Here is a 12,247-nt window from a genome sequence, read left to right on the forward strand (position 1 = left end):
CGGGTGGCGCGGTGACACCTGAGACCCGGGCGGGGGCGGCGGTGCCTAGAGCAGCCGAGGGCAGGGACCTTGTTCTGCTGCTCACCCCCCTCCCGCAGCCAGGGCCGTGGTCCGGGGATCCTCAACCGGGGAAACCCTGTGGCACTTGGGGAGCCCTGGTGGTGCTTGCCCTGCCCTGCCGTGCCGGGGGAGCGGGTGGCATCCACACAACTGCTGGTGCTGGGCTGGCGGACCCGCGGTGCTCAACTGGATGGGCAGTGCCCAGGCCTTCTGCAGGTGGGATCTGGCTAGTGGCTCCCTGGAGTGGAGCGAGGGGCAGCCTGACCCTGCTCCAGCCGCGCAGAGGTTGGCTGTGGGGCAGAGGGGTTGTATTAATGGTCCCCGCTGCCCAATTTCCCAACCCGCACCACGGACCAGGTGCCTTGCCTCTGTGGCTGCCGTTGCCCCACGGGCCAGGGGCTGAGCAGCTCTGCTGTAACCCAAGAGTGAGGGAGATGTGAGAGCTGGCACTTGCCGTGGGTGGCCACCAGCCTGGTGAGTCCAAAACCGGAAAAAAAAAAAGGTGGGGAACCACTGCTGGAGCCTGGCTCGACTGCCTCGGCCAGGTGAGCTGGGCTGGAGGCTACAAGGGCAAGTGCTGCAGCTGAGGGCTGACAGGGAGGTACTGGGGACTGAGCCCAAGTGAAGACCCTGTCCAAGCCATAGGGTTGGAGAGGGCTGATCCTGCCTGGACTGGATGACCTCTGGAGATGCCTTCCAGCCCTGCTTCTCTGTGATCCTGGCTGTTGACAAGTGGCAACTCCCAGGCAAGCCAGGGAGGTCCCTGTGGAAACCTGCGGCACTCCAAGTCACAGTGGGGAAGTCCAGCCCTTGTGGCTGAGGACCTGATTCAGTGCTGCCTTGCCCTGACCTGTCTAATACTGCTTCTGGCAGCAAGCAAGGTGAAGCGAGGGAGGCTCTGTTCAGTTTCCCAGCTGCTTAAGAAGCCTGTGGGCAGCGGGGAAACAGAAATTGCCTCAGTCTGGGTTTCCTAGAACAGCTCTGAGCAGGCGGGGGAGCTGGGCACTGTGATGGTGCAGCCCCTGCACTGCCCCTCTGCTGTGGCAGCCGTGGCAGTGAGGCGCTGTAGCTGAATAGGATGCGGCATAGGAAGCAAGAGCAGCAGATGAAGCTGGAACGCAGGGGATAGTGGGCAAGGAAGAGAAGTGGGTTGCATGTTTGGAGGGGCTCTGGAGGGAGGATGAGAAGAGAAGCCAGAAAGAGCCATTCTGTTGACTCTATGACAGAACGAGGATGCGCTGGCAGTAGGAACAGCAAGGAAAGGCAGGGGGTGAAGGAGTGTTGTGGAATAAGCAGTAGGATTTGGAGAAAGGCTGTAGGGCCAGGAGAGGAAGCAAAGATGAGGTTAGGAGCTTCAGCAAGGGATGGGAAGGTGGTGGTGACAACTGGAAAACTAACATAAGGAGAGAGGACTTGTGGAAGGGTGATAGTCCATATGATTTCAGTAGCTGCCAAAATCAAATGTGCAGCTGCTCTCGAAGCAGAAGGGGAATCTCTGCACAAAATGGTCCCCCTGTCATCCATCCAGGTAGATGGTCTTGCCTGCTTTTTAAAATGTCGTGGTTAAATGTTTGACACTTAATACAAAGGCTTATGACTTTCTGCTGTAATCCAGTTTTTGGAGCACCTGGACTCCTTTCAAGTTCAGGATGCTGTTTTGGTTACCACCAGTACATGGTAATGGAGAAGGACACTTAGCAAGTTACTTTATTTGCTTGCAGACATGGGGAACTTGGTTTGTCAGAGGGCAAGACAGCTTGTGGTCAGGATGTATATGCTAGAGAAGTAAAGTGAAGTCAGCCTGAGTCCTTTGCGGTGGTCGGGTGGCTATCGGAGCTATGGCCAGTAGCCCGAAACAGCAGGTGGGTACTTATGACTGATGGAGCGGATTTAGTTAAGAACTGCCCATGGCCAATGGGTAATGCGCATGGTCAGTCAATGATGAGGAGTCGTTGGGCGGGACTCTCTGTTGTGTGGGGATTTTCCACTGTGCCAGAGGCATTCAGCTACTAGGTTCTGACATCCTTCAGGGTAGGTTTGAACACACACACTTGGGTAACAAGTGAGATTTTTTTTCTTTCCTTTTTACATGCTTTCACTGCCATTTAGCTGTAATTTCAATAGTATTTTATCTGTCAAATTGTGAGCATTAAAGGCCCTACATGGCCTCTCCTTGGGACAATGAAGAGATTCTTTTTCTTTAGATTAGTCCATGTCTAAATGTACAGATCTATGGGGCTTTCACCATAGTCTTCAGCAGACTGTCCAGCCACTTAAGGTCTTGCTGCTGGGAGCTAGTCTTGACATTCAGTTCACATGTCCCCCACTTCCATTACTCCTGTTCAGTTAAAATACTGCTTAGGGGCTGAAAATAACCGTGTGTGACTCTGGGTGTTGTGCAGCCACAGAATAGATTGAATAGTCCTTGCATTGGAGTGCTTTTACTCTCAATAGGGTAGATGGGCAAGGGGTGAGGAAATGGTTAGCCCCTGTGCCACTTGGTTATGCTGCTCCGGTACAGTGAGCCAAGTGATGGTGAGAAATGTCCTGTTCATGATAAAACTTATTTTAAAAACTTTTTGTGGGGGAGGGAGGTACAGAGAAAGGTCGATTTTTAGAGGAAAGGGATGTGGCCAGCTTGGAGAGGGTTCAGAGGAGGGCCACCCGCTTGGTGAGAGGGCAGCAGGACAGGCCCTATGAGGAGAGACTGAAGGACCTGAACCTGTTCAGCTTCAGCAAGAGGAGGCTGAGGGGGGACCTGGTGGCTCCCTACAAGCTCATCAGGGGGGATCAACAGCAAATAGGCAGAGCTCTTTTCTCCTCAGCACCACCTGGGGTGACAAGGAACAATGGTAATAAGCTGATGGAGAATAGGTTTAGGTTAGAGATCAGAAGGCAATATTTTACATTTAGGGTGGCCAAAATCTGGAACCAACTTTCCAAGGAAGTGGTCCTTGCCCCTACCTTGGGCAAATTCAAGAGGAGGTTGGACAATCACCTGTCTGGGGTCTTGTGAACCCAGCATTCATTCCTGCCTGTGGCAGGGGGTCAGGCTAGATGATCTGTTCAGGTCCCTCCTGACCCTAGCTACTATGAAACTATGAAGTGGGGAGAGTCTGAGATGAAGAGTGAGGGAGGACTGTACGTGGTCCTGCCTAGCTGTCATAACTCTGAGAAACTTGTCCCCCCGCCCTCATTCTTCGGACCTATTTGCTGCTTGCTTGTTGCATTGAAGGTAGTGAAACAAGAGGTTGGTGCTGAGCTCCTTCTGTGGCTGCAGTACAGACTGCTTCACCACCAGCACAAGTCTGCACCCTGTGCAGATGGCTGCATGGTCTGAGCACCTTAGTTCTTGTTACAGACCTGTAAAGTTACAAATGGTCTATGTCCTTCACACTTGATTCTCTCACTAGATAATAAATACCATGTGAAGTCAGGGACTCAGGTTTAATCCAAGGAGGCTGGGAATCTTTAGGAAGCCTTTGACTAACATGTGGCTATCTTCTTGTGAGGGGTGCATGGGGTGGGGGTGGGTGTTAAGTTGTTATTTGTGGGGTTTGTCTTTTTTTTGGTGGGGGTGGGAGAAAGAAATGGGGCAAGTGTTATAAGGTGCCACATACACTTCAACAAAAGCCTTCTGCAAAAAGGAGGCTGGCTGTGTGGGTCTTAGAGCTGAACACTACCTCCGATTTCTGAATATTTCATGGTCATAAAGGTGTCACAGCTTGTAAAGGAAACTGTTGCATTAACTTTCTTTCTGCTTTGAGACAGAGGTAGTTAGCTTTGGTAGTCTGAGGTCAGGCAGAAAGCAGGGAAGATTGGCACCATTTATAGACTAATTAAATGAGAGTTGCATAAGCTTTCATAAAGCTATCCTGTTTTCTGCCTGCCTGCCTTTCGTTAGTGATAGCGGTGTCTTTTCTCTTTGAATTTATCCACGCACCTATTTTAGCTCTTTAACAGTTGAGAACTCCTAACAAGAAACTCAAGTTCAGCTGAAAGATTACGTATCTGGTTATAATTCCTGATGCTTCCAATACTGAAACAGACATGGCTTGTCAGAAATCAGTTCTTCACTGTAACTCAAAAAACATATGTATAGCATCTCCCATTAAGCAGGTGCTCTTGCTGCTTGCTAAGCGCTGAGATTTCTAATCCTGTTCCCTGTTTTGGAGGGCAGACCAGCAGCTGCTTCTAGATGGAGCCAGAATGGTTTGTGATGTGGCTGGTGGCAGGTGCTAAAGTAATAAGTTGCTATATTCCCTCTGGAGACTGTGTCTGACATGGTTGGTTCACTGCTCAATTTCTAAGTTGGCAGAATCCATCCTTGCTTAAACTGTTCGGTGTGATTTTTTTTTTTTGATTTTTTTTTTTACACAAGCTAGTTTTTGCATATCATAACTTCCCAGTGGGAGTGATATGGCCTTTAATGAAGCTGCTTAAAGGTTGCATTGGGATTTGGCTTTTGGAACTTGAAGCTCTCAGTCACGTCTTTGCTTGAGACTTGCTGTATATCCAAGTATCTGCTCAGGAGTTCCTGGGTTCTGGGATCGCCCTTGCCCTGGGAGAACTGGGTCTTGTAGCACTGAGGGGAAGCAGGCTTTGCCGATTTCCACCATGTCCTCGACCTGTGGTCACAAATCATCTGTCCTGCTGTCAGCTGGTTCCTAGGGTAGTTGACCAAAAACATTAGCTGGGTATTTGGCATTCATGGGCTGGAGATTAGCAAGAGAAGTTGTCCAGGAGCAGGGATGTAGTGCAGGACTTGCTCCAGGCAAGAGTTTGATTAGGATATGTTCATTCTTCCCTCAACCCCTTCAGCCAGAAACACTTCAGTATCTACATTTTACTTTTTTTTTTCTTCCCTTTTAACAACCCCACAAGTGCTAGCAATAGTGTGAATGCTAGTATAGGCTAGTCCCCAGACTACTTGAATTGCTGCATGTAGACCAGCCACCACTATGACCAGTAGAGCTGCCCATTGACAGTGGGCAACCTTGTGAAGGACAAAGCTTTGGTATCATCATGCCCAGTTTATTGCCTAATATTTGAAATGGGCAGTTCTTAGTCTTTTTCCTCTGAAAAACTGGGCCAGTTTGGAGGTTAAATACCTGTACATTGCTTGCACTGCTTCTCACACGAATATGGCATGATATTTTAATAGCCATTTAATTTAATGGCTACAGTAGTTGCAAATGACAAATCAACAAGTGCATTCATGCATGGCATCCTGGGTGGCTGACTAAAACTGTAATGCCAAATTTTCATGCATTCTGCATGTAATAATTTTTTTTATTCAAGGCTTTAGGGGCTCTTGCCAGTAACTCTGCATACTTGAGCCTTAAAACTAGGTGCTTTAGCACAGTGAATCTTGGTACAAGATCTCTAAAAGAGAAATATAATTATATTTTAGCTATTACAAGTAGTTTGCCATTTCTCTTCTATACACCAAAACTGCATTTTTTTTGACAGTGCCTTCTTGTGTCTTACAAAAGCTATAGGCAAGTATTGTGTCTCCTATGAGGGAACTGTGGCTCCTATTTTTGTGTTGCACCATATTGAATTCAAACTGTTCTGGGGCCAGAAAAGAACTTCATATTTTGCTTCTCCTATTTGTGCAAGATGAATGAAGAGCAGTAGTTGGGGTCTGTCTACTTGTCTGTCTGTCTCTCTCCCACTTTTAAAAGGTGGGTTCCTCAAGCTGTTCAGAGGCTGGGCAAATTCCTGCTTGAGAAGAACTAGAGTTTGGTATATAGGTAACATGCACAATGACAGACAAATTTGGAAGGCTCTGGATCAGATCATATGTCCACAGTACATGGCAGTATTGTAGAAAGAAGAGGAACTAGAAGTCTGAGTAATGATATCGCTTGTCCTTGGGGGAGATTTTAGATTTGTCTGTCGTATAGCTCAGCTGAACCACTGAGCCTCAGTTTACAGGACATTGACATGCACACAGAGGTTATACACTAGTTGCGAAATAAGTGTTAAGAGGTACTTTATCACGCTCTGTTCCTTTGAGCCTGGCCAGCTAAACTGAGCTTTAATTTGCTGTGTTTATGGCATGTCCTCTAAATAACTGGCCTTTCAGCAGAAGCTGTTATCTCTGACATCACAGCATCTTCATTTGTTTATAGCTCAGGGCAGTCCTTGGAAAAGTGAATGTTTCTGGCTGCAGTATGCTAGGTTGCCAACAAAACAAATTAAAAATGATTCCATCTCTTGTGTTTAGTTTGGTGTTCTGAAATAATGTTTCTATATCCCCTATCTCAATATTTAAAACACTGTTTGCATTTTAGCTAGGGTTGTCTCTGTGTTACCTTGAGGCTGTGTTTTATCAGTTCTATTAATCCTAGCCTTAATGCAAGTAACTTTACACAGCACTGAATACCTTATTGCTAGACAAATTAATCCAGTCAGTTGATAAGGCACTGCATCTCTGAGTCAGCCACTACCTGGAAGGAGGAGGCTCTTTTGGTGTTTCTGTACAGTAGCTGCTTAATTAAATATTGCTCCTCCTAACTCTCAGCTGTCCAGGAAAAGACCAAAGCTCCAGGCAATCATCTCAAATGTTCTGGGTATACCCCATTTCTAAGGTCTTCAGTGAATATAGGGAGGATGTCTCTCATTTTCTCCCCCTCCCCTCAGTGTCAATGTTGCTTGCCACAAGTTAGCAGCCTTAATTCATGCCAGTGCAGCTGCCCTGAGCTGAATGCAGCGTTAGTGACTGAGGAGACTGTAGGCTGCCAATGTCCCTCGCATGGGAGACCTCTGTGACACTGCAGTGGTCACCCATGCCTGCTGCCTCCTGACCTGCCTGGACCTCACGGTAAGTATCATTGCTGCCAGTGCCCTCGAGGAGACCACCTGCAAGAGGATCGTGAGATAGCCGACCGGACGTGATTTGGCCACCTTCCTCAGTGGCTCGCTGGAGGGTGAGTTCAGCACAGACAGCAGGGACTTTGCCTCACTGTGGAGCTGAGCCCACAACGCCACGCACCTCCTCGGGAAGCTCATTGGCTGTGGCTGGACCTGGACCGAGGAGCACTGGGAGTCTCCCTGCAACCAGCCTCACACGCTGACCACGTCACCGTGACGCCCTGCACAAGGACCTTCCTGGAGTGGTTCCTGAAGGATTCTGTCCGAAACAAGTACGCCGGCGACCTGAGGGCCAAACCCAACCAGGGCAACATCTTCGTCACCTCAAAGTGGGACTTCAGCAACCACTTCGTGCCCAGCAGGAGCTTCACAAGCTTCGCGGATTGGCGCTTCCTCCACCGCGCCCACTTCAATTGTCTGCATCTGAATGGGGCTGTCTGCTTCAGCCACTGGGACAAGAGGTGCCGACAATGCAGCTATGTGGTAGAGACCCTCCCCCACATACTGTGCAGCTGCAGGCCGCATGCCAGAGCCTGGCAGCTCCACCACAATGCTGTCCAGGACCACCTGGTGAGGGCCATCCCGGCCGCAGCAGGGGAGATCTTCATGAACCGCACTGTCCCAGGCTGCGAGAGCCAAATGCGACCCAACATCGTAATCACAAACGAAGAGGCCAAGAAGGTCCTGATCGTGGATGTAACCATGTCCTTCGAGAACCGGCACCAAGCTTTCACCGACGCCCGGGCTTGCAAGGAGGAGAAGTACACCCAACTGGCCGACATCCTGAGAGGCCATGGCTACGATGTGACAGTCGACGTGCTCATTGTGGGAACACTCGGAGCCTGGGACTCCAGCAATGAGAGCATCCTGTGTGCTTGCCACATCTCCCGCTGTTACACCAAGCTGATGCGCTGCCTCATGGTGTCTGACACCATCCGCTGGTCCCGTGACATCTATGCGGAGCATATCATGGGCCACCGCCAATACTCTGACCCCACCAGATGAACTACCACTGGACTGGACCCAGAGGGGACTGCCTAAACCCCACCCTCTGCACCAGATGGACTTTACTTCAAGAGGATTCTCCAGCAACGGACGACCCCACTCCACCCTAAGAGGATCCCCGTGATGAGACTATTGACTGAGACCCTTTCTTCGACCTACTTCCTCCACCATTGTGGACCATTGTACGGGTTCTGTGTATCTATCTTCTTTCTCTCTGTCGCAAACCCCCTCCCTCCCCTTCCCCCACCCCCAGGCTTAGTTGGCTAACATTGTATTTCCTGTAACCTAGTTGTGTTCCCCTCCTCACTGCCATCCCTCTAAATCAGGGGTGGGCAAAATGCGGCCCGGGGGCCAGATGCGGCCCGCCAGGCCATTCTAACTGGCCCGCGGGGGCCCCCCTCCCCCAAAATTAAGAAAATTAATATTAATCTGCCCCAGGCTGCCTGTCATGCAGCCCTCGATGGCTTGTCAAAACTCAGTAAGCAGCCCTCCACACAAAATAATTGCCCGCCTCTGCTTTAAATGTTAGTCCCTCACTCGGGCGATTTGTATTTCCCTACTGGCTTTGCCATCTTTTTGGATTCACAATCCTAAATATCTGCTAATAAAATTCAAGCTGTAGTGTGACATCCCATTTCAATTGAGATGCCCTTGACTGACCTCAGCTGTAGTCCATGTAAATGGTATATGCAGATCTGGAGCCATACCACTTGGAGTTGTGGTTGGCTCCTGGGCTGCACTTGTAGTCATCCTTGATTTTTATAAATATGCAGATGAGCTATGAAGTGTCATGACACTTAATGAATGAAAAGGAAATGTACGGGGCAGTATGTAAAGGCCCTAAACAGTCTAAGCTCTCCATACCTAAGGGGCAGCCTCCTCCCTTATGTCCTGCTGCAATCCATAAGCTCATCCAAGAGCAACCTCCCGCAAATACCATCAGTAAATCAAGTCTGCTTAGCGAGAACATCCTCTCTCATGTTTTTAGCAATTACTCCTTAACTCTGCTTTCTCCCTTCTGAGGCCTGTCGGAGCCTAGCCTGGACATCTTTTGAAAGTGCTGTGAGACCTTCTTATTGGGCAGGCATTTAGCAATAAATGAAGGCTGAGATATTGATCTGTGGCTTTTTAAGTGGGTCATCTTCAGTTCTGTGCTCTTATTTAAGTCACCATGAACATTGGTTGGGGAAAGGGTGGCATATAAAGTACAGACATATAGAAGATACTGCCATGATTGCAACAACAGCCTCTGGCAGAGAGGGTGGGGTGTGCACCTGTGTACATATGAGGAGGCTTTTGTATTGTAGAACAAAATTTGGTGACCATAACTTCAAATGTGTCCCCTCAGTGTGTTGGGTTCATATCACCATCACTAGATTTCCTGAGCAAATGAGAAGATTCCAGACAGCACCCCTTTAAGAAAATACTACATTTCAGTAGTTTCATGGGACTGGGGTAGCCCATAAGCATTGCTCTATCTGCGTGACAGTAATTCTAGTGCAGCCTGCATCCTTCCCCCAAGGAAAGACCATTTGACTTTTATCAGTGCTTCATTTCCTTCCTTCCCCTCAGGACTACTGTCCTGGCTGTTTCTTTTCCCATCTGGATTAAATTTGATAGGAAAGTGTACCTCAACTTTAGTATGTAGACAAGGAAAGACACCCCCACACAAAAGATGAAAAATCCAGCTTTGTAGAACAGCAACATAATACTGACTCTTTAGTTAAGGTAATGCTCACTTGGATGGCATTGTAAACTCCATTATAAGCTCAGTCTCCCAATTGTTATGAAGGTCCCTTGGCTAGTGACCATGGTCACAGGACTTAATGCATGTGTACTTCAGAACCATGTATGAATACAAACAGTTAAACAATGAGAGCTGCAAAGAGGGAAAAAAAGGGAACAGGTGTGAGAGAGCAGATCCTTTAAGCTATTGATTGCTGTTTCATTGCAATTGATCATTAACAGACTGTTATTATGCTGCTCTTTGCTATTAATTGACTGCTGTTTCCTTGTTATTGATTGCATTTCATTTTGCCGGACTGACAAGTAGTCAAAAGATGCCTCTTAGTTTCTCCACTTATTCCTCAATCTTCGTCGTATAGTGAGACACCCAGTAGCAGAAAACTGAAGCAATGAGAGAGATATGCTTCCCTCATCTCTGTATCTCACTAACTTACTACTTTGAACTCTTCCTCACTTGTCTCGTCATCTCTCTTCTGTCTGGTGAGAGATACCCTGATTCTTCTCGTGTACTCGCCTGCTCTTTCTTTCCATAACAAGCAATGCCTTGCAGCATGAAAATAGTTTTAAAATCTGTCATGTAAGCTTCTAACTCCTTTTCTCCTAGTGCCAACCTAAGAATTTTTTTTAAATTGTGTCGTATCTAAGGTAAACATAACTCATCTGCCAGGCCCTGTCCTGGTAACAGGCTTCAGTTAGAAGGGCTGGGTTCAAATTTAGGGGTCTAACACCAACTATAGTATGTGTGTGTGTGTGTGTGTGGGGGTTGAGGGGGAAGGTTGTCAGTAACATTTTTACACTTAAAAAAATCTTCTTGGGTTAGAAAACCCTGCTTGACTGAAGTGATGGGTTTATGCTGTGTTGCTCTTGACTGTGTCCTGCTCCCCTGTCCTGACTTGGACCCCTAAAGAAGCCTACTTTTTGTGATCTAGAAGTATTACAAGCAGCCTAGGACACAGCAGCAGTACATGGCTGAGAACACCCTCTGTGGGTGCTGTGCTCCAGCTCAGACAACAGGAGGCACTACTGTGCTCTGGAGTTTCATTCAAGCTGTGGCTGCTTTGTGGCTTTCACTAGTGACTAAACTTGTGGAGTTGTGGGGGTTTTTTTGTTTGTTTGGTTGGTTTTTTTAAATGGACTTTACTTAAATCCATTTTTAGCCAGATTTACTGACAGTAAATTTACTAACTGGCAACCCGGCTTTCCCTGCCCCCTTCCCAGTCTCTTGGCCATTTTTCATGTTTCTCCCAGGCATTGGCTTAACAGACTGATTCTTTTCCTGTTGCTCTGCTGTTCTCATGGCCTGCCTGGGCCTCTACCTTCAGGTTCTTACACAGGCACATCTTTGTCCATAAAAACCAGCAGCTTGAGCTATTCTCTTTGGTACAGGATGGGGGAGTGAGGAAAGCAATTCGGGGGGTTGGAGAAGTAGGGAGTGTTCACTGAGCTGATGTTGAGACCTAACTGCTGAGTATTCTAAATGACTGTCTTCTCTTTTTGTCCTGCATCTTGGCATTCAGTAAGACTCTCTTCCCATAATGGGGTTTTCCTAGTCTTTCAGCAACTATGAAGAAAATGCTATGAAGTTGATAGGTCTGAAGTGCTCTTGATCAGATATTTTTATTTCCCAACTCAGCAGATGAGAATTGCTTTTCCATCAAAGACCTGTGTCCTAGAAAAAGATGGCATGGGATCCTGAGTAAGGTAGAGGAACAAAAGCCTTTGACAACTGTCCAGAACACAGTTGTTGCTTTTATCTCTTGGAAATAATGGGATTTTCTTTGCCCTGACAGTAGCGAGTTGATTGAGGACTTGATAACTAGCAAGGTGGCACATCTAACCAAGAGCAGTAAGGTAAAGGTAGGAGTGGAGGTGAATGTGAACTAGACTGGGGTGAAGGGGATCTAAAATTCCTCACCTGTCGGCAAGTCTGGATGGTAAACAGGTACTCAACTACATTCTGCAGAAAACTGCATTAGCTTGTTTCTGCTAAAAGCATCAGTAGTGAAATGACTAGCAATGCTGAAATCTGAAGGACCTTAATTTAAGCTCCGCAGTTAGCATCACCACTGAGGGAAAGGAAAGCCCTTCACATCCCTCTCGGCTGTAAAAGCAGGCAGACGGCCTCTAGCTCAATATTTGCTCATGTCTTACTCCCTTTGTCTTCCCTCTGAAGATATTTAGTCTTATTGCCCTCTCAAATTTGGCTGAGCGTTCCATTTTCTTCACTACTTAATGGCAGTGGGGATTTGACCCCTCTGATTTTTACATGCTGAACTTCAGCACCCAGGTCCAGTAATATTAGACCAAAGTGTGTGTGTCGGGGGGGGTTGGTTTGTTTTTTGGGGTGGGACGATGGAGAGTAAAAGCAAGCATCCCTCTCCAGTGAGGAGTTGGGCATTACCTTAGTTCTGAAATTTCCCTCTCAGTAGGCTATGACAGTGAGTGTGGTACCTCCATTTTGCATAGGAAATGGGACTATGCTGCTCAGCTTCATAAAATGCAGAGCTGACTTCCTGCTGGAGCAAGAAAAAGGATGCTTATGTTAGTGCTCCTTCCT

The 12,247-nt window shown here is 47.7% G+C and overlaps 1 protein-coding gene across 1 annotated transcript in view; it reads left to right on the plus strand.

Moving 5' to 3' along the window:
• The first annotated feature begins 1,795 nt into the window (after positions 1 to 1,795).
• Positions 1,796 to 12,247, plus strand: part of GLP1R (glucagon like peptide 1 receptor) — a 149,361-nt gene continuing 138,909 nt past the window's right edge. Inside the window, 1 exon segment of the mRNA XM_025197834.1 lies at positions 1,796 to 1,922. Coding sequence (XP_025053619.1) covers positions 1,899 to 1,922 — 24 coding nt within the window. The 5' untranslated portion in view covers positions 1,796 to 1,898.

This window comes from Alligator sinensis, unplaced genomic scaffold (assembly GCF_000455745.1).
Source record: "Alligator sinensis unplaced genomic scaffold, ASM45574v1 scaffold198_1, whole genome shotgun sequence".
In the NCBI taxonomy this organism is placed as follows: Eukaryota; Metazoa; Chordata; order Crocodylia; family Alligatoridae; genus Alligator; species Alligator sinensis.